The 21,134-nt window shown below is 47.6% G+C and overlaps 2 protein-coding genes across 2 annotated transcripts; both read right to left on the bottom strand.

The window, feature by feature from the left end:
• Nucleotides 1–9,344: 9,344 nt before the first annotated feature.
• Nucleotides 9,345–11,212, bottom strand: LOC101762239 (cytochrome P450 71A1). The gene is made up of 2 exons (XM_004957384.3): nucleotides 10,204–11,212; nucleotides 9,345–10,114 (listed from the first exon to the last, which is right to left on the bottom strand). Exons 1-2 carry the CDS (start codon nucleotides 11,080–11,082, stop codon nucleotides 9,491–9,493), a joined length of 1,503 nt encoding a protein of 500 aa, XP_004957441.1. The 5' UTR covers nucleotides 11,083–11,212; the 3' UTR covers nucleotides 9,345–9,490.
• A 6,272-nt stretch (nucleotides 11,213–17,484) lies between these two features.
• LOC101761821 (endoglucanase 23) lies at nucleotides 17,485–20,460 on the bottom strand. The gene is made up of 5 exons (XM_004957383.2): nucleotides 19,986–20,460; nucleotides 19,584–19,883; nucleotides 18,633–18,794; nucleotides 18,246–18,521; nucleotides 17,485–18,128 (listed from the first exon to the last, which is right to left on the bottom strand). Exons 1-5 carry the CDS (start codon nucleotides 20,457–20,459, stop codon nucleotides 17,784–17,786), a joined length of 1,557 nt encoding a protein of 518 aa, XP_004957440.1. The 5' UTR covers nucleotide 20,460; the 3' UTR covers nucleotides 17,485–17,783.
• Nucleotides 20,461–21,134: the final 674 nt, after the last annotated feature.

Below are 21,134 nucleotides of genomic sequence, written 5' to 3'. Positions count from 1 at the left end.
GTACTCGGCTTCGTTATTAGACACCTCCTAGAATATCTGGAGAAAATATTTGAGTTGTTCACCCTTTGGGGATATCAAGGGTACTCCTGCGCCGGCGCCTTCAAACTTGAGTGACCCATCAAAGTACATGACCCAATGCTCTAGGCGTTCTGCTGGTGTTGGTAGTTGATTTTCTCTCCACTCTATCATGAAATCGACAAGAGCCTGAGACTGGATCGCGGTTCGTGGCCTGAATTCTAGGGAGAGCGCTCCGAGTTCTACAGCTCATTTTGAGATTCTTCCCATGGCGTCTCGATTATGGAGAATTTCACCTAGGGGGAAATCAGTGACCACGGAGATCTTGTGTTCCTGGAAATAGTATCGCAATTTTCGCGAGGTGTGTAGTATAGCGTAGAGCAGCTTCCGGACTGGTAGATACCGAGTTTTGGAATCTGAGAGTACTTCACTAATGAAGTAGACTGGTTGCTGGACCTTGTATACGTGACCTGGTTCCGACCTTTCGACTACTATTGCCGTGCTTACGACATGAGTAGTGGCATCGATGTATAACAACAAGTCCTTGTTTGGAGTTGGCACTGTGAGAATTGGCGGCTTTGATAGGAAATCTTTCAGTTGTAATAGAGCCTTATCTGCCTCCTCTGTCCACTGGAACTTGTCCTTTCGTTTGAGTAGTTTGAAGAAGGGGAGGCCCCGTTCTCCAAGCCTTGAAATGAATCTGTTGAGAGCCGCCATGCATCCTGTCAGCTTCTGCACGTCCTTAATGCTGGACGGAGCTTGCATATTGGTGATGGCGGTGATTTTCTCAGGGTTTGCTTCAATGCCTCTGTGACTGATGATGAACCCGAGTAGTTTTCCTAACGGTACGCTGAAGACGTACTTTGTAGGGTTGAGTTTCCACCGGAATGCTCACAGGCTGGTGAAGGTCTCTTCCAAGTCTACGATGAGATCATCTAGATTTCTGGTCTTGGCTACCACGTCATCCACGTACACTTCCACGTTACGGTGGAGTTGTTTCTCAAAGCACATCTCGATGGCGCGTTGATACGTTGCTCCTACGTTCTTCAACCCGAAGGATATTGTTTTGTAGCAGAAAGCTCCAAAAGGGGTGATAAACGCAGTATTTACTTGGTCTTCTTCCTTGAGGGCTATCTGGTGATATACTGAGTAGCAGTCCAGGAAGCAGAGTAATGCGCATCCAGCTGTGGAATCAAGAACTTGATCAATCCTTGGGAGCCTGAAGGGATCCTTAGGACAATTCTTGTTGAGGTCTATGTAGTCCACACACATCCTCCATTCATTGTTGTTCTTCTTGCGGACTAGGACTGGGTTGGCCAGCCACTCAGGATGGAAAACTTCTTTTATGAAGCCTGCCGCGAGTAGTTTTGCTAGCTCTTTCTTGATAGCTTGTCTTCTGTCATGGGTGAATCTACGTAGTCGCTGTCTTTTTGGAGTAGCTTTAGGATCTACGTTGAGTGAGTGCTCGATCAACTCCTTGGGCACACTTGGCATATTTGCCGGTTTCCATGTGAAAATGTCTCGATTTGCCCAAAGGAAGCTGAGGAGCGCGCTTTCCTATTTGGCATCCAGCCCTTTGTCAATCAGGGTTGTCTTGGAGGAGTCGCTGGTCTCAAGGTCAATGGCTTTGAAGTCCACATCACTTGCCGTCTTGACATTAGTAGCTCCCGACTTGTTCTCCGGGATTTCAAGTTCTGCCAGGGAGAGCTTTTTTGAAGCGGTGAAGACCTGTTGCATCGAGCTGGTGTGATGACCGGTCCCTAATCTTCCGGGTTAACCTTAATCCTAGCCCTGGATCTTATTCTTCTATCTTGTTTTGCCGCGCCTGAGTACTCAGCCTTCCGCCCGGTTCCGACCCCTGAGACCCGACCCCTCCCCGCTTCGCTCCAATCCCGACCCCGGCAAAGTCAGCTCACCGTCGGATCCTTCTAAGTCTTCCTCAAACGTCCGTTCTATCCGCCCGGTGGACCCGCGAGATCTTTTTCCCCAGATCTTCCGCGACAGGCGCACTTGAGTTGCATGCCCGCTTCAGAGTCTCCCCGCCGCGTGGCTCATCTTCTCCGACGCCCGCCGCTCAGTTTTGTCTCTGGCTCGCGACCGAATGGATCCTCGCGCCCCCTTCCCCAATGGCGGCGGAAGCCCTCTGCAACCTTTCTGCAGCGCCTCGCCTCCCGCGCCCATCATCACACCGCCAGATCCCGGCCGCAGAGCCCGATGTCGCCCGTCTTTTCCGTCACTTCGAACACAGTCGCGCCGCCTGGTCTCCGCTACACGACGATTCCTCCATCACCAACCCTGGCCGCGGCAGCGACAGCTCCTTTCCCCCGCCCTGCCAGAAACCGCCCGACAATCTGTTGCTCCGCGCTCGCCCGCGCGCCCGCGGCTGCATGTCTTTTCAACCTGTGCGCCCTCGATTCTAGCGCCGTTTAACCAGTCGCTTCTATCAAATCTTCCGCACGGCAACGCCCGCCTCCGCCAAATCTCAACCACCGGCATACCCGCTCCTGCGCCGCCCTGATGCTAGAACCCAATGACCGCTGGCGTCATCCCCGAGTCCTGCACCACCGCCCTCTTTGCTCAATCGCCACCCCGGCAGAGCACTCCATTGCTTCTCCCCGGCCTTCGCGCCGCTCCCCTTCTCTCTCCCGCGCCGCTTCCCTTCCCCGTTCCAGCAGCTATAAAAAGGAATGTGCAAGCCTGCCGGAGTTCCCTCCGCCATTGTTGCCTTCAGCCATTCTCTTGCTCCCTGCTCAAGCTCCTAGCACCACACCCTAAAGCTCTTGAGGAACTCTCCTCTCATCTCCCCTCCGTTTTCTCCAAGCCACCCAGCCGCTTGCTCCTCCGTGCTGTGTAACTCCACAAGAAGCACCGCCGCCACCGGAGCACTACCGGTCTTAGCCGTTGTTCAAAGCCTTAGTCCCTCCGCCCAAGTCTGCTTCTTCCCGACCCCAAGCTTTCCTTTTAGGAAGAAGGTAAGCTGCCGACCCCAGTCCGCTTCGCCCGACCCCTCTTATCCGCCCGACCCCGGTTCTGTCTCGCCCGACCCTATCTGTTCCGCCGACCCTTATTCGCCTCGCCCGAGGGCTCGGCTGTGATCTTTTTCTTCAACCCGAGGGTGTATGTGTAAAACTTAGGAACGCTTCAACGCTTGCGTCTGAGGATTCCTAGTATACCGTATCCTCTAGTTCAAGGATCAGATCATAAGTTCCTTTCCGACCCTTGCCTTTTGATCTTCACCAGCTCTCTTGAACCTCCCCACCCTCCTGCTCTTTGTCGCGAGTTTTTGGGCTCAGGCGAGCAAGTGTTGCTATTGAAATAACCGTCTATGACTAACTCTTGCATTGCATTCGTGTAGAGCTGCGCCTCGCCGACGGCTTCTACGAGCTACACCCGGCGCCAGAAGACGAAGCTGTAATTGAGCTCCTGCCCGCTGAAGCCGAAGTCACCTCCGAAGTCGAGCAGTTCTCTTCCTCTTTGCTCGAAGGCAAGCCCCGGTTGCATGAAAACCCTGCGTTGTTTTCCAAACTTGCGCATGCCTTCTGTAACATGTTTGTGCATTTACGTATAGGAGTTGTCTGAAACCCTAGATGCATGACTTAGTTATCCCCATGATCTGAGCACTACCTGTTGGACCGAGTAGTTGCCTTGCTTAACTAGAAGGCGGTAAAAGCCGAGTGATTTCCTGTCACTCGCGAGTTGTAGGAGTTGCATGTCTACCTTTCGGTTATAACTATAAGGACGATGGACGGGGCAGGGTTTGGTAACTCTTTGGTGGACGGATGGTTGCCCCGTCTGTCTATGAAAACTTGCTAAGGCCTGACAGTGGTGGTGTTCGTGATCAAGTGTTTGAAAGTACTAGCCTCATACTTAGTATGGGCTGAGGAAGCCTAGTACCGGATTGAACCTGGACGTGAGCGGTCGCCCCATTGTTCTTGGAACGGAGTTTCCCCTGCTGGATGTCGCACGTGGTGGCATGCGTGGTCACAGAACGGCAGAGGCTGGGTCTGTGGAACCTTGCACCAAAGGAAATGGGCCCGACACGGGTTAGGGGATTGATGGGGAAGGCCGACACAGGAAGCGACCTCCGGGTACGTGGATGTTGTGAGGCTAGGTTCACCATGCATGGTTTAAGAATTCGAATCGATTCGTCTGCCTCTCACAATTTGAGATTGCTTGATCGCTATGTCCCCCCCCCCCCTGAGTAAAAGAGGAATCTGATAATGATATGGTTTTGTTGATATACATACCTTGTTTGGCTCTATGATTGCTTAGAATAGGTTGCAAAACCTAGACTGGTTAAAGAACTTAGAATCGGAACTAAAACTTGAAAATAGGGTTTTACTTAGTGCTTTTGGCAAGCAAACCCCTCAGCCAGAAAGCCCTGCATGTCTAGAAATGTGGAGTAGTTTTACTCCTGTCGGTTAAGTCTTGTTGAGCTTAGTAGCTCAGCCTTGTTGTGGCTCTTGTTTTTCAGGTGAAGTTGTTGCTCCCGACCCCTCTTTTGCTGGCACTTGGCCGCCCCAGTTCCCGCCGGGCTGGACAGTCGAGTGGGATCCCTCCTCGGACAGCGAGGAGAGGGATCAGTGATGTCCCGGCTGGCCTCACCAGGACATCCGACCCCGACGATTGCTTCCGCTAGTGTTTTACCTTCTGTTGTATTCCGAAGCTTGTAAAACTCTGATGTTCTTTCGCAACTAAATCCAGTGGTTAATCTGTTAACATGGGTGGACTTGTTGTACTCTCTGGAACCTCTCACCTTCGTGTGAGTCTGCTAAATCGGTCCTGTTCAAGTGGTTAAATCGGAGGAAAATCCGACGGCACTTCGTGTTTACTCGGCTTAGGCATGAGCGTCGCATATCAGGCGGCTAAAACATGTCTAACCCGGTAGATCCGAAGTGGATCCGCCACAGCTGGCTACTTGAGTAGTCGCCGCCAACTCAATAGCTTCTGTGTCACATTCGTATGACCTTCACAAGTCTCCACGGAGGGAGAGTACTCCCTTGGATTCTAGCATCTTCAAGAGCAGGTAAACATAGTGTGGGATTGCAATGAATTTGGCCAGTGCTAGTCTTCCGAGGATAGCGTGATAAGAAGTCTCGAAGTCCACCACCTTGAACCAGATGTATTCTGTTCAGTAGTGTTCTTTGGTTCCGAAGGTAACCGGTAGGACTACTTATCCAAGCGGTATAGCTGCGTTGCCTGGGATGATCCCATAGAACGGGGAGTTCGTTGGGGTGGGCATGTTAGTAATGTCAAGGCCCATCTTCTTTAGTGTTGTGGCGAAAATGACATTGAGGCCACTGCCACCATCGATAAGTACTTTAGTGCGTCTTAAGCCTGCGACAACTGGGTCCTGGACGAGGAGGAACTGTCCTGGTTCTAAGAAACTTGTCCATTGGTCTTTCCTAAAGAAGGTAATCTGTACCCTGGACCACTTGAGGGGTGTGGGAGTAGCGGGCTTAATGGACACGATCTCTCTGAGTACTACTTTCTGGGACCGCTTAGAGAAAGTGCCTGGGATCCCATCAAAGATGACGTTGACGGTCTTGGACGGAGTTTGAAACTTGTCTTCACCATCTTCGCCTTCATCTACCTTACCTTTTCCCTTGTCGTTGTTATTGTTTGGGGGTTCTAGTCAGTCTTTCATTACCCTGCGCAGGCTGTAACAATCTATTGCAGTGTGCTTGCAATGCGGGTGCCATGGACACTGCTTTTTCAGAAGCTCGCTGAATGCGGGCCTCTCCATTTCTGCTAGACCCTTTCTTACTTGAGTTCGTCATTGCTGCGACGGTATTGTCAGGCTTGCACTTGCAGTTTTGGTTGGCCGGGTAGTTGTTTCGGTGGTCGCCGTTGCGGTTGCTGTCTGGCTCTTGGTTGTTGCCGTGATTATTGTTGTTGTCACGGCCGCGATTGCAATTTGAGTCAAACCTCTTGCGTTCTTTATCCTCCTCGTCTGCCCATGGCTGGGCCTTGATCTTGAGTGCCTTGACATCCGTGGGATGACGCCTACCGAAGTCTTGGAACATGCGGCAATCATCGAGACCATTCTGGAAGCATTCTATCATGTCTGGTTCTGAGATGTCCAGAATTGTGGCCTTTTATTAAATAAACGTCATAGATAGCTGCATAGTGATTCATCTCGTTGCTACTTGACTTGTGCCAAGTCGATCCTATTACCGGAGTGCTGCATTGTCCCTGCATAGTTGCTGGTGAAGGCTTTCTTCGAATCTTGCCAAGAGTTGATGGAATTGGGCTTCAAGGATTCGAGCCAGGTCGGTGGCGTAGTTTCCATACATACAAGAAAGTAGATGACCTTTGTGTCGTCACTCCCCCTGCAGTCTGGACCGCCAACGAGTAGCAGCGGAGCCACTGAACTGGATCTTGCTTGCCGTCGTACTTGGAGATACCCAAAGGTTTGAATTTCTCTGATAACATTGTGCTCCTAACCTGACTTGTGAAGGCAGGAAAGTGATCATTGTCATCACCCCTATAGTCTTCTTCAAGTTCATGCTCCTAATGCCGGTTATGGATCATGTTGCGTGCATCACGGTTGCTGTTGATTTTATTTCTGAGATCACCATTGATGAGCGAGGGTTCGGGGTCAGATCTATGGTGGCGAGCGCCTCCCCTAGAAGCTGTTAGACTACCCTTAGGCACACCTCTATGTTGTCTTGGGCTTTCGAGTAGACCTCTGTTTTGCCTCAGAGGCTCAATTGCGCCCCCGTGTTGTCTGGTGTTTTCACGTGGTCGACCTAAAGGTCCTACGTGATCTCTGCTGCTGCCATGCTGACTACACCCCAACGGGGTGTGACATACCGATGGAATTGGAGTCTCTCTGTTGAGTAGTTCGTAGGCGTGTTCCGCCAATTGTACTATCAGAATACTGTACTTGTCTTGAGGCATAGCACGAGCAATGAGGTCGATGGAGGTGATAGTGGCGAGTGGTGTATTGTGTTGCCGCGTTTGCACTGCTTCGAATGCTCTATCGAGGTTCATCATTGGGAGCTGGGCGGCTAGTTGAAGGTGCCGTTCAGCTCTCTGCGCATTTCTTGCCTTCCGATGAATCCTTTGGCTTTCAGTTTCTTCAACAACATTGGCAGATAATTCATCTTGTGATACATCATCTGGGTGACGCTCTCGTCGTGGAGTTTTTGGTTGATGTTGTTCACCTTCTTCCCCGTTTGTGATTAAAGCGAAGAGTTCTTTCTGGAGTATAGCTTCCAGAGCTTGAGGTGATGACTTTTGTGGAGCCATATTCTTCATAGATTGGCGACAAGGGTGTTCCTTCTTGGTATGGTAGGATCTCAAGGTTGGCGATCATCCGTGACTCGTCATTCTGGTCAAGGAAGGACGGCTTCATGCCCGGCCAGTAGACGAATCTGCCTTGGGGTGTTGAAGTAATCACCAGGCCCTACTACGGACCTGATAAAGGAATTTCTTCAATGGAATCCAAGTAAAAGTCGACGTTGTGGTCTTTAATCGTCTCCGATCTAGATTGTGACTTGGATAGAGTTGCTTGATAAACCAAAGCCACGTTTCGGAGTCCACACGGGAATTGACTCGAAGTTTGATTCGGTCCACACGATGACTTGTTTGCGTGCTCGTGGGAGCCAGTCCGAGTTCTTGTAGAGCTCGAGTTGTACTCAAGCTCGTTGTTTGTCAGATTGAAAATTTTGCTGAATTTCTCGACGAAATCCTCCGTAGCTTGTCAACGAAGGGTGACGTTGAGTTGCTTCTTCCCCGTGGCCTCTACGATGTAGCGGTGGAAGCCTCCAGCGCCATTGGCGATGCAGACCCAGGAGCAGAAGACAAACGTCGCACCGGCTTCGAACGAGATCGTAGGCTTGGTGATGATTTGAGCCATCGAACCGCCTGGAGAATTTTGGCGACTACCCCTACCTGGAGCGCTAGCTTTCGGTGTTTTAACCCGGCAACCTACCAAGGGAGTACCCGAGGTAGAGTTTTAGTTGGTGGGTGTCGTCGAAATCAGAAGCTCGATGGTGTATGTAGGCACGCGATTTAGACAGGTTCGGATTGTTAGATCACATAATACACTACGTCCTGTGTGTTGTTTGCTTGTATTGGATTGAACTTGTTTTGAGGGGGTCCCTGCCCGCCCTTATATACCGAGGGAGTAGGGTTACAAGATAGTTGTTTTACAAGAGTACTTTTCGGATATGACTACAGAGTGCTACTCTAACTCGGAAGAGTAGTTTCCTTATCCATGACTAGTCTCCTGGTAGTCCATATAGACTACGTCACCCTGTATCGTAGTCTCCATGTCCTGATATGTCTCGGTGTACTTCGCATATGGATCTGTACAAAACTTCAGGTGGGCCTATGGATGTATGCCCGACACTGTCTGTTCTTTGGTCCAAAACTCACCGGTTCACTGTAGTTGTTGCCTATAATTGGGCGACAGGGCGCTAGCAGGAGATGGAGAGGGCGTCGATTTAATGGAATGATGGTTGGATCCAATAATGTAGTGGATGATCTGGTGGAACAACTTGTGGGGGGGGCGCAACACCAACCACAAGGCAGTAATTCCAAAATGACTATATTAAATAGTGAAGAAAATTGATGTTTGGCGTCCGCACCATAGCATGCTACATGTAATGTCCGATGAGAGGGAACAACAGCCACGATCAAGGATATGTCTTTGGTGACCACAACATAGCGGACAACGGTCCTTCAGAGCAGAAGCAAGAGAGAGAGGTTATGATCACAAAGACTAAGGATATAGCTTGGCAGCCACAATAACGTATTTATTGACCTAATGGCAAAGTTTATATTGAGAAAGTGCAACAGCTAAGACAAAATGTGATCATGCATGTACGGGGATGTAGCGACCAATGATCGGAGAATAAAGAAAGGAAAGTAGATTTGGATATACAAACTCAAAATTAAATTATAATTATTACTTCTATAATATATATTGAACATTCTACTTAAATATAAGAATTTTTTGAATCATAGCAAAAACTTACAAACAAAAATGTACGTCTCAAATAAAAAATCTAAAAAAAATGTATTCATGTCAAAAATGTATAAATATTTATATCGCTTCAGCAAATTTTAGAAATTATGTTTATATCTGAGGTATTGCCTTTTCTTTTAATTCATGTTAAAATAGATACCAAGGTTTTAAATCTCCGGCTAAAGGTATTTAGCGAATGACCTCTAAAACAGCTATAATGGAGCTAAATAAGGCTACAGCGGGCTATAGTCACTAAGTTGTACATAAACACAAATAGTTTAATCAGCCTCAAACAGCTATAGCCGGCTATAGCGACAACAATAGCTGGAGATTTAAAACCTAAGACACAAAATATAACAATATAATATATGATAATATATTGGCATGTTACCATGACACGACTAAATACAATTATTTATATTTATTTACTTTGAAATAAATATCTAAATATTTGCATAAAAAAGCTAGTGCTAGTTGATTATTACTGCAGTGCTGTGGCTAAGCGAGCGTCTTGCACTTGGGGACTAGGACAAGGGGAACCCGCCGCGGCGTCGTCAGCCCCGGCGCCTCGCCCATGTCGAGGTCGGCCGGGCGCATGCCGGCGGGGAGCTCCCAGTCGAAGTGGCGCAGGAGGCTGGCGAGCGCGAGCTCCAAGACCGGCAGCGCGAAGTTGATGCCGGGGCAGATCCTCCGGCCGGCGCCGAACGGGATGAGCTGGTAGTCGGTCCCCCTGAAGTCCAACGGGGCGCTGCCGCCGACGAACCGCTCCGGCCGGAACTCATCCGGCGCGTCCCACGCAGCGGGGTCCCGCCCGATCGCCCACACGTTGACGAAGAGCGAGGTCTTGGCCGGGATCTCGTAGCCCTGCACGACCGCGGGCGCCGTTGACTCGTGCGGGACGAGGAGCGGCGCCGGCGCGTGGAGCCGGAGCACCTCCTTGAACACCGCCTTCAGGTATCCCATCTTGTTCAAGTCCGATTCCGCGATGGCAGGCTCATCGGCGGCGGCGGCTCGTGCGATCTCGTCCTGGAGCTTGGCCATCACCCGGGGGTTGGCGACGAGCTCTGCCATGGTCCATTCCAGCGTCTGTGATGATGTTTCAGTTGCCGCGGCTATCATGTCCTGCAGACGCAAGAATCTAGCACCGATCAGAATAACAAGATTTGTAGACATTTGTTGAGAAATCGAAAGAGTATTTATGAGAAGATGACCTCGACGGTGGATTTGATGCGATCGTCTGTGAGCTCGAGTCCGTCGGCGCCTTCTTCCCTCAGCCGGAGCAAGACGTCCAAGAAGTCCTCGTCCTCCTCCCCTGCAACGCCGGCCCCCTTCTCCTTGTGCGCGGCCACTATCTCCGACAGGAACTTGTCCCACGCCTCGGCCATGTCGTCTATCTTCCTATCGAGGCCCGTCGCCCATCTCACAAACCTCGCCGGCGCGTCCGGCAGCACGTCCTCCGGTTGGAAGCCCGCCATCAGCGCCGCTGAGTTCCCCATCAGCTGCTTCAGCTTCTCGGCCGTCGCCCCGGCGGCACCGGTCGCCGCGCGGGTGACCACCGCGTTGGTGTAGCCGTACAGGAGCTCCCTCAGCTGCACGGCCTCCCCCGCCTCCGCGGCGCGGCGGGCCCGCGCGACGAGCGCGGCCACCTCGGCGGCGCGCACGGGCGCGAACGACTCCACACGGCGCGGGGAGAGGAGGTGGACTACGGCGATCTTCTTGCCCCTGCGCCAGCTCTCACCGTACGGCGCGAAGGACACGTTCTTGCAGCCGTACATGAGCCTCTCCCCTCCCACGCTGCGCGGGCGGGAGGCGAAGGCGAGGTCGTGGTTCCTGAACAGGTCTGCGGCCGCCGCGGCAGTGGACACGACCAGCGTCCGCCTGCGCCCGAGCTGCAGGAAGAGGAGGCCGCCGCCGTAGCGAAGTTGCAGCTCGTGCAAGGAGCGGTGTGCGAGGCGGCCGATGAGGTGGAGGTGGCCGATCAGCGGCAGCGACGGGGGCGACGGCGGGAGCTTGCCGCGCCTACGGTTCTTGACGACATAGAGCAAGACGATAAGCACGCCGGCGGCGGCGGCAAGCATGTAAGGAGACATCTACTCCTGCTCTGCTGACTTCTTCGTACTTACAGACGAAGAACAGATTGGATACTGCTCAGGTTGTGATCATTGCGAGTTTACAACGCTCTGAAGTGTCTGTCCGGCCTTTTTTTGGTGGCTGCGGAGCAACCACGGCAAGTTTCGTTTGTTTCCTATCGGTTCAGATGTGACTTCATCCGTTGGATCAATCAGAAAAGTCGTCAGCTGAACCGCCCTATGACGAAATTTCGGCAGTGAAATCTTAGCCTCACGTTGCATGATTGGTCTGAAGTCTGAAGTCCCCTCTTGTCCGAGAGTCCTCCTTTTGTTTTGAGGCCCGAGAGGGAAGAACAGTGACGTTCTTGACCTGAAAAAGGAACGATCTCTGCAGAATACTGTGGCGGCTGTCAGTGGCCACGGACCTGGTCCTCTATAAATTATCAGCACTAGTCTATTAACCCGTCTACCTGCTAATATTTTTAAAAGCTATTACATTTAAAAAATATTTAGAAATCAAACTTCTAACTAATAATTAAAATTATTTACCTAATAATCTCTTATTTTTTCAATACTTCAACATAATACTCATATAGACGCGTACTTATATTTGTCCGATCGTAATTGATTTTTAATTATTAATTACTCTATACACTTTTTCATCCACATTCACACTTTTTCATTTTGTATCGCACCTCCATGCATTGCATTTAGCATAAAAATCACATTACTTCCTCACATACATGTATAAATGGTCTACATGGTTACACTCATCATGCATATATACCTTAACTTAGCATTTCTATATTAACAATGACATAAATAGGTAATTTAGAATCATATATTAGTTTACTTTTGGACATTTCTATATGATGCACATGAAGATAATTAGATTAAGATTTAGATGTTTACTTTAGGATATTTTTAGTAACAATACACGTGGGTAACTTAGATACAAATAATGGCATTTTAAGTTATGCTTTACAATGATATGCATGAGTAATTTGGATGAAGATTATGTGGTTACTTTAGATTATTTTTTATAATGGTAGAGTTTGATAATTTAGATATAGGTTTAGGGTTTATTTTAGAATATTTTCATAATGATAGTCGCCGAGAACTTTTTAGAAAATATAATAAACCAATGACTATGATTATTAGATTTTACAGGATTCATGTTTGATGTTTCTGATTTTTGTGAGAATTTCTAGAATTTGTATTTTTTTTTTCTAGTGTATCTTGTGAGAACTAATGCGAGTCTCCAATGGAAAAAAAATGAGGTCACAATACTACAAAACTATTACCTTGAGCTACCTCTTACTTGTTAAATATTCGAGCACAATACTTATATAGATATATCTTCATCCGATTGTGATAAATTTTGGTTCATAATTACTCTATAACGGTTCCATCCATATTTATAATCGTTAACTTTTCACTTTTCAGTTTGAGCTATAATTTTAACATAGAAATCTATATTCTCATCACTTCCTCTATATCTTTATAAATGAGCGTATATACCTTAATTATTATTTCATATACCAATATAGTAAGAAATAGAGGATTTAAAATCATATTTTGGTGTATATTTTCAATTAAGGTGATTTGGATTCAAATTTAGGGTTACCTCATGTTATGTGTAATAATAGAATATGTTGATAATATAGATGCAAATTTAAGGGGTTATTTTAAGTTATTTTTTGAAGTATTAGTGGTGGGAAATTTAGTTACAAATTTAGGGGGTTATTTTAAATTATTTTTATAATAGCAGAAGTGGGTAATTTTGATAAAGATTAGGGGGTTACTTTAGTTTATTTATATAATGGTAGAGGTGGGTAATTTAGATATAGATTTAGGGGGTTATTTTAGATTATTATCATAATAGCATATGTGGGTAATATTTTAGAAAACATAATAGTTCCAATGGCTATGATGATTTGAGTCTACCGATTGATGGTCAGATATTTTGCCTTTTTACGAGAATGTATAGGATTTCTCTTTTTTTTTTAAGTGTCCACCTAAGATCCTAGGTGGCCTCACCCGAAGGCTTCAAAAGGAGCTCCAATTAGTAATAGTAAGATTGCGCAATTTCAGAATATTATAGCCGTCAAACACCGTTCCATCCAACTTCGAAGCTATGAGTATCTTGAGAATCCTTTATATATAATAAAACAAAGTACAATCTTTTCAGTGATGACTATACCAGTGCAGTGAAAATGGCACCTGCAGATATCCACACAATTTAGTGCAAATCCAACAACAGAAGGGAAAACTACGGTGCAAGGCAAACTCTCGTTATCGCATAAACTCCACTTATATGATAGTAGTTCCATCTGAACATAATCCTACTTTGTTTCACTTGCACCTATTCAGATTCCGATGCTCAGTCTCTGATATGACCGGGCTAAGGTTTGCCAACGAGGTATGCCAACACTTGCACTCCTACGTCCTACCAATGCAGAATTGCTACATGTGGTGGGAAAATATGAACCCACCACATATATGCGGGGTCAAACGGATGAGGTTTTTGTTTTTTTAGAAAAAAATCAGTTAAGGATTTTACCAGACATTGCATTATTAATAAAGAAGAAAGTGATACAATAACAAATACAACAACTGAATAAACCACCCACGTCACAACTCTACACCACTGCCGACCACTTAGCTGGCCATTTCAACTCTACCTGTGATGCTATACTCGATCAGGCTACAATGACTCCAGAGAGATGCCTATAACTAGCAGTTGCAGCTGAAACAAACTAGTCACTGGCATACATGACGAGTCGCCTCCATCTGGTCCTCACGGACTGCCTCCCGCTAAGTTGTTGGCGGCCCCCATAGGTTGCCATCGACCTCCTCCACCACCACCACGACAAAAGTGACCATCACAACAATAACAAAAATAACAACAGCCGCCAACACAAAATCATAGCCAGCAACCCCGCTAGGCCGCTACCCATAGCAACGCCCACCAGGGCGAGGTTCTCCTTAACAAAGAATCCAAGAAGGGAACAACGTTTGCAGACATCATCGACGCAAAGGTTTTTAGCTGAAGGTTCCCTGGAAATGGGGGAGCCAAACAACAATTCCTCCAAGGAGGGATATGGCGCAGAAGGCATCATAACTGTCAGCATCAGCATGAAGCTGAGTAGGGCTTTGGCCCGAGATCGACACACAACCCGCCTTGCATACGTGTTGGTGACCGTTGCTGCACAGAAATATCCATCGCCAAGTTAGGCTAGTCGCCGCCCCAACAACTGTAGTGAGCCGTCACAAGCAGGCTATCACCGCCGCACCGACCAAGTTACTAGCATGCATGACTTGTCGCTGTCGCACTGGCTACGAAAGCCGCATCCTGCCTCACAAATGCCATCCACCAATATCGCTACACCAATGTTGCTGCCCCTAAGCAACCAACACTATCGGTGCCAAAGGCCATCCACCGTAAGAACAAATTGTGCCACAAAGACCCTTATGGGCCGTCACTGCCATGCCAAGCTATGCGCCGCAGATCAACACCAAATATCATGGCTCTCCAACTACTTGTCGCGGTCGCGATGAGCAGTTCCGTCTTGCTCCAAAGTTGGTCGTTGTCCACCCAGGGTTGTAGCCCCACCACAGTCCGTAACTGCCATCGTCAAGGAGCATTGCCCAATTCATGGGAGCCCACTCCCGCCATGCACGACGACATGGACATCTAGCGGGATGATGTTGTCAATAATGGATTGCCTCTACATAATAATTGATCAGATTAGTATATGAGTGGAGTAGTAGAGGAGTTAAGCTTAGTTAATTCTGCATTGTATTCAATATAGATATGCATTTTTGTTCGTTCTCTGTATTTTTATGTGTGAAGTGATTTTGGTGCACGAGGCTTGCATGTTTGGTTTACTTTGTCTACTATTGGTGGCGAATATTATGTTGCATATATCGATCTATGAACTAGTGTACATAAGTACATTGGTCAAACCTTCAATAAAATTACAAAATTACAGGAGAGTGTTGCATTTTAAAATTCAGTATTGTATCTTTTTTTAATTATGTTCCTTACAAATATAATATCAGTAGTAGAGATGAAGACCTCATAGGAACTACCAGTAACAAGGTTGGTCCCACCGAGTATCCATAAATTCTACATATGCATTAATACTATAAAAGACCTAGATGCCACCAACACTTCTCCCACCATCAGTTGTAAATGATATTTTGTCATTTGTCCTAACTACATCATCGTTCAAGCACCGCGAGACTCTATATGCTGCAGTAGACGCTGGCTTCTACCATGGGAAACCCTCCAAGGTCATCGACAACAACGACGTGCCGGCTGAGAAGCTAAGTAGCTGCAAAGAGTTGACCAAGCACTATTCGATCTCGAATCTTGATTTGTTGAGACACTCTCCATGTATTTTGTTCTAGGCCCATCCTCAGAGGCCCAGACCATGAGTCAATGACTAACTACACCATAGGCTCTTTCGAATAGGTGGGAAGTACGGAGGGTATCAAGATCAAGGTCATGCAGGGCATGTTGTCAACAATAGATTGTCTGTAACTATTAATTGATCATCTTGTTAGCATATAATGAAGCAGGAGCATGGTCTGACAATAGAGTCCTTAAGGAGTTCCACTTAGTTAATTTTGCATTAAATTCGATATTGATATATGTGTTTATTCATTCACTGTGTTTCCACTAGCGTGAAGAATTTAGTGTATAAGACTTGTATGCTTGTTTTAATTTTTCTATTATTCGTGGCAAATATTGTGTCATATATATCAAAATCAATCAATCTATCGATCTATCTATCTTTCCGTCTATTGTTGTACTTATGTTTATGTTTTCAAGTAATGCTTTGCACGGTGCTTTTTTTAAAAAAAAACACTCTGAATGTTGTGGTTTTAGATCCATGAAGAGATGAATGGAGCGAATCGCTAGCAATTATTAGTAAAATTGTGAAATTAGGAGGGTGTTGCATCATAAAAATTCTGCATTCCATTCCTTTTTAACTGAGTTCCTTGGAGATATCATGTTGCTGGGGATTTTACTCCTCCGGATAGAAAAAGAGAGAGTGATAAAGAACAAAAAAAAAAGAAGCCCAAAAATGAGAGTGAGGAGTGCTCACATCTTCATGACCCCTTGAGTCTTTTATATATAACTTTAGAGAAGGGAGGGGTGGCAATTATCCCCAAGCCCTTGATGGTACAACATTTACAAACATGGCCTTGAGCCCTTACATGGAGACCCTTTTGTACATAGGCTAGGCCATTTCCCCCACCAAATGTCTATGTTTGGTTTTGCTAGCAGTAAAATAGGACACACCAATTTGTACTCTACAATGGCCAAGTGCAGCACAATTATAATTGTCATTCCTTGAACCAAGTCTCCAATTACACAACTTGCCTTTCCTAGGATGATGGCAGCAAGAAGGGTCAACAAAATTGGTAGCACACTTGATTGGTATTCATCTTCATCGCCTCACTGCCCCCAACTTGCTTCCCCCCACAGGGCATGGCAGATTAGCACACTGCCAACCTCTAGTCCGCACCGCAAAAGCACGATGTCATCTCTTTGTTTTTATAGTGGAGGCACGCCATAGTATGAAGCCATATTTCTTTATCTAGCCTACAATTGACAGATATGCCACACTTATTAGCAGATTTTTACAATATAGAAAATTTTAGGTGTAAAAGGACTCGAACTCAAAAAAAAAACTCAACCACGGGAGAGGGGGGCTCCCCTCGAGCTTAGTTCTAAGAAAGTACATTGCTTCAAATCAAGGTAGGGATAATAATTTTAACAACTTCCGGTGTTCAACGTTGTAGGCGGTCCACGACGATCGTATCGCTGTGGAGGAGGGTCATCAAGCTTCTCGCCGTGGAGAGTCAATTCTTATCTCCCCACTTTTGACCACATACTTACATGTGAGCCCTAATGGGGTTTGTGGCTTTTTATCTTATTTTGTCACAAAATTGCAGTATATCAGTCTCGGCGCTGCCATTTTTGTTTGGTTTGGAAAATAGAAAGAATCGGCCCATCAGGCCATTATCACACCATTCCCTCATAAGCATATGGTTGGCCTAATGGTGAGGATCGGGTTCACTCTACCAACAATCTATTGCATGGCCTCATGATGGATCGTTTCTTTTCAGACGAGGTGATTTCATAGACAAAAAACACTCTTAATTAATAGCGTTATTATGCACTACAGAAATTTATTAAGGCATGTTGAGTAAAGGCTGGTAGCTGTCTTGTTTAATTTTAAAAAGATGAAGAAGAGAGGCATGTTGCGTGTATCCGACTTTGTCTTCATCTCCGAGATCCAGGTCCGGGCTTACATGGAGCGTTTTTTTAGCAATCATATATGGAGGCTTTGATTGAGCAGCTGGCGACCTTCTCCTCTTCAAACTATCCCGCCCAATTTCGGAACATTCAAACACTCTTCCATATGAGTATCTTGAGAGCCTTTCGTGTGAAACACAAAAGTACAAACTTTTCACCGATGGCTATACAAGTGCAGTGAAAAATGCTACTTGTACAAATCCAACAACAAAAGCAAAAGGAACATGCAAGACAAACTCTTCTTATCGCATAAACTCCACTCCTATAAATATGTAATAATTGCATCTAAACACACTGTCACAATCCTACTTTCTTGCTTCACTTGCACCTGTTTGTAACTTCGTCCACCCTTATATATCTACATGCCAAAGGTACTGACATCTGAACCTTAATGTCTGAAATGACCAGGGTTAGGGTTGCCAACGAGGAATGCCAGCACTCCTACTAATGGAGCATTGATATAGGTAGTGGGTTCAGATTTCCTGAAATCTGCACGGTCATCCTCATAAGCATCATCCTCACCTGGCCCTCCAACTACCGCTCCGATCAACGGGTTAGGGTTCGAGCCAGACGAATTGAAATAAGGCGTGCCTTCTTTGCACGCAATGGGCTGCGGATGGTCCTTGATCGAGGGCAATGAAGATGCTCGGTGATGGATCCGCTGGGGGTATCGGTCACCGTACCCGATCATGTATGACATTTTCATTGGGTTATCTCCTAACAGATAATCAACCTGCAGATATGAATGCACAAGTTCGAATTCCATTCAGAGGGCAACCTGTCATGTCCCTGAAGTGGCTGTCAGTGAGCCAAGTGTAGATTGTGAGGGATGTGTGAGATGTTAGCCTACCTGCCTTTTGGCTTGCCGCTGAAGAGTTACAGGGCCAATTGAAATGTCTCCACAGTTGACAGTGTGAGATGATTTGGAGAGGTACTTGGCATATGTCAGGAGAAGGAAGGAGATGGAGGTGACATGCTGCATGTTGCTGCCTCCAGGCTTGTAGAGCATGCCCCCAGGGGTGTACGTGATGTGTGGTGAGGAGGACTCTGGGATAAGCGTGCAAATGAAGTTGTCTGCAAACTCCTTGTAGGACTGCAAAGATAGCACCTTGCCTTCTATGAACTCCTGCAAAGCAATTTTAGTCCTTATTTTCTTGTAGCAGTCAGCTGTATGCTGCTAATTTGTCAGCATAATTTGCATTCAGGAATCCTAGGAGATCGATGGAAGCAGCCCGACCTTGGAAACAAGGACATTGAGGCCGGCATGCTTGTTGTCCCACCCGAACTCGTTGCTGCTGTCCTCTGCACCGAGAGTCTTGCCGTTGTTCTGAATGTATTGGAGGAATGTGTCATCCTTGGAGGCTCTCCTTAGCCATGCCGCCCCCCACAGCAGCTCATCCTGCCAAGAAATTTTAGTTTTACTGAATGTGCTTTAAGGTACCAGTCTGATCAAGTTCTGAACTTCTATTTTACTGAATGTTTTAGTTGTGGAATCTGTTGAAGCAGCCTTTTCAATTCTATTCAATTTCATAAAAGCGTATTCGAAATCGAAATAGTTTGCTTTTGGCTCCAGTTACTACACTAAATCAGAAATTTTGTAAGTTCAGCAATGGAAACTCAAATATTTGGTGCCTTCTGCTCTATTAGAACTTAGAAATGCTAATCACTTATGATGTCCTACCATCTGGGCCAACACCTAATACATGAGCAGTGAGCAGTGAGCAGTGTGCAGCGTCTGGAGGGTGATCCAAATGGAGTCCTGAAAGTTCAGGAATGGAAATTTCAGATTTTGTTGTTCTGTTGAAATGCCAGGCACTTGTGGATTGCGATTCTGGCACTATTTGCATCGGTATTATTATGCTACAGACGTGTAGTAGTATGAGCTATGAATCTAAGGTACCAAAGTTGCAGTGCTCCATCGACACGTAAGCTACCAAAGTAACCTGATAGTCACCACTTACGTTGTCCCATTCTGCAGTCCTATCATGAAAGCTACCAAAGTGTGTGTCACAGGACAGATAGGATAATGTGTGGTGAACTAATGAACTACCAATTGCCAAAGTAACATCGCGGCAACTGCAACACGGGGTAACCTTCTTTGTGTCTTCTTGTGGCGAGGCAGAGCTGAGCTGCAGAGGTCATGTCGCCATCTGCTGACAGAGGCAGGGAAACGGGACAAGCATCTGACCTGGTAGCCATTGAAGTCGCAGTAAAACGGGCATCCCCCTGCCCTGAGGTCCGGGTCGTCGCTGTACGCGCCCTTGTACGTGTCCGCGTACTCGAACGCCTTCCTCGCGCTCGCGAGCAGCGTCTCGGCGTACCCCGGGTCGTCGTCGCGGAACACCATGGACGCCGCCGCCAATGCCGCCGCCGTCTCGCCCGCGATGTCCGAGCCAGGCCGCCCCGCGCTGACGTTGTACACCGTGCGCTCCGTGTCCATGTCCTCCGGCCTCTCCCAGCAGTCGTGATCCTTCCACGGATCGCCCACCTGCAATGGCATTGCCGCCGTTCACAGCATTTTCAGCGGCCCTGCTTTGCCGTGGCATGAATTGAATGAACGTGACAAGTGTTTGCAATGCGGCGCGCTTGCCTGCAGGAAGATGACGCCGGGGTGGGCGAGGGTCTTGAGGAGGTAGTCGGTGGCCCAGCGGACGGCGGCGGCGGCGTGGCGGCGCTCGTCGCGGGGCATGGAGTCGCCGAACTCGATGACGCTCCAGGCCAGCATGGTGGTGGTGAACGCCATGGGGAAGCCGAACTTGACGTTGTCGCCGGCGTCGTAGTACCCGCCCTCCAGGTCGACCCCGGCCGCGGCGCCGTCCGACACGCCGGAGTCCCCGCGCCACGACGCGCGCTGACCCGGCGGGAGCCTCCCCGAGCGCTGGCCCTCGAAGAAGAGGATGGACTTGGCCAGCGCGTCACGGTAGTCATGCCGCTTGCCGGCCGCGGGGAAGGGGAAGTCGTAGAACGAGCCCGAGCAGGGCGGCACCAGCCGGTGCGCCGCCACGAAGGACACTAGTAGGATGCGCACGCACAAGCGGTGGATGGGGGGCGGACGAGGCGCCATTTCACACACTCACTGGAGCATGTCGCTGCTGTTTTGGCGCGTTTTTATAGGCAGCAACATGTCACAATGCACATGCTCGCACTGACAAAACTGTCATACACTGCTCTCTTTATCCATGGCATTGGACACTGGTAATTTCAGTATTTTTTGAGTTATCTTTCAAAGGAAAAATTCAGTATCTTCAAAAAAGGGAAAAATTCAGTATGGGTGAGTTATATGTATACTGCTCAGCTACTTCGTGCATAACATACTGACATGGTCCTGGCCTTGTACTATGAGCATGGCTTCATTCACTTGGTATATTAAGTAGAAACCGCTGGTGATGAATGCCTGCAGGACGTGTACATTCAGGGTCTGGGGTTTTTCTTGGATTTCTGGTAGGGAATGTGCGGGGTAGTTAAAGGACAAAGGTTGGGGTCACGGGAGTGGTGGTAAGAAGAGGTGAGGCCAAAGGATTCTTTAGGGTTCTTCATGGCCGACACGGGCAACCAGCAGCTAGCTACTGGTCTCGGTGTGGTCACATGCATGCAGAGCTAGCGGATGGAAGAGTCCATGTAGGGACCGTCCTGGTTAGATCCTAAATTTGGAAGTGATCGTGCATGGAGCAGTAGGCATTGGGTTTATTTCATTCCACCATTTTCTGATAACTTGTAATTATGTTTTCTTATCGATTAA

This window comes from Setaria italica, chromosome II (genome assembly GCF_000263155.2).
Source record: "Setaria italica strain Yugu1 chromosome II, Setaria_italica_v2.0, whole genome shotgun sequence".
NCBI classification, from domain to species: Eukaryota; Viridiplantae; Streptophyta; class Magnoliopsida; order Poales; family Poaceae; genus Setaria; species Setaria italica.
Note: the sequence above shows the minus strand (reverse complement) of the source record. Positions and strands in the feature narration are given on the sequence as shown.

Excerpts from the sequence above, each read along its gene's own strand:
- LOC101762239 (XM_004957384.3), bottom strand. The coding sequence starts at position 11,082 with ATGTCTCCTTACATGCTTGCCGCCGCCGCCGGCGTGCTTATCGTCTTG. Across the intron at positions 10,115-10,203 it reads GCATCAAATCCACCGTCGAG|GACATGATAGCCGCGGCAAC; the intron begins GTCATCTTCTCA and ends TTGCGTCTGCAG.
- LOC101761821 (XM_004957383.2), bottom strand. The coding sequence starts at position 20,459 with ATGGCGCCTCGTCCGCCCCCCATCCACCGCTTGTGCGTGCGCATCCTA. Across the intron at positions 18,795-19,583 it reads GCGACTTCAATGGCTACCAG|GATGAGCTGCTGTGGGGGGC; the intron begins GTCAGATGCTTG and ends ATTTCTTGGCAG. Across the intron at positions 18,522-18,632 it reads TCAATGTCCTTGTTTCCAAG|GAGTTCATAGAAGGCAAGGT; the intron begins GTCGGGCTGCTT and ends ATTGCTTTGCAG.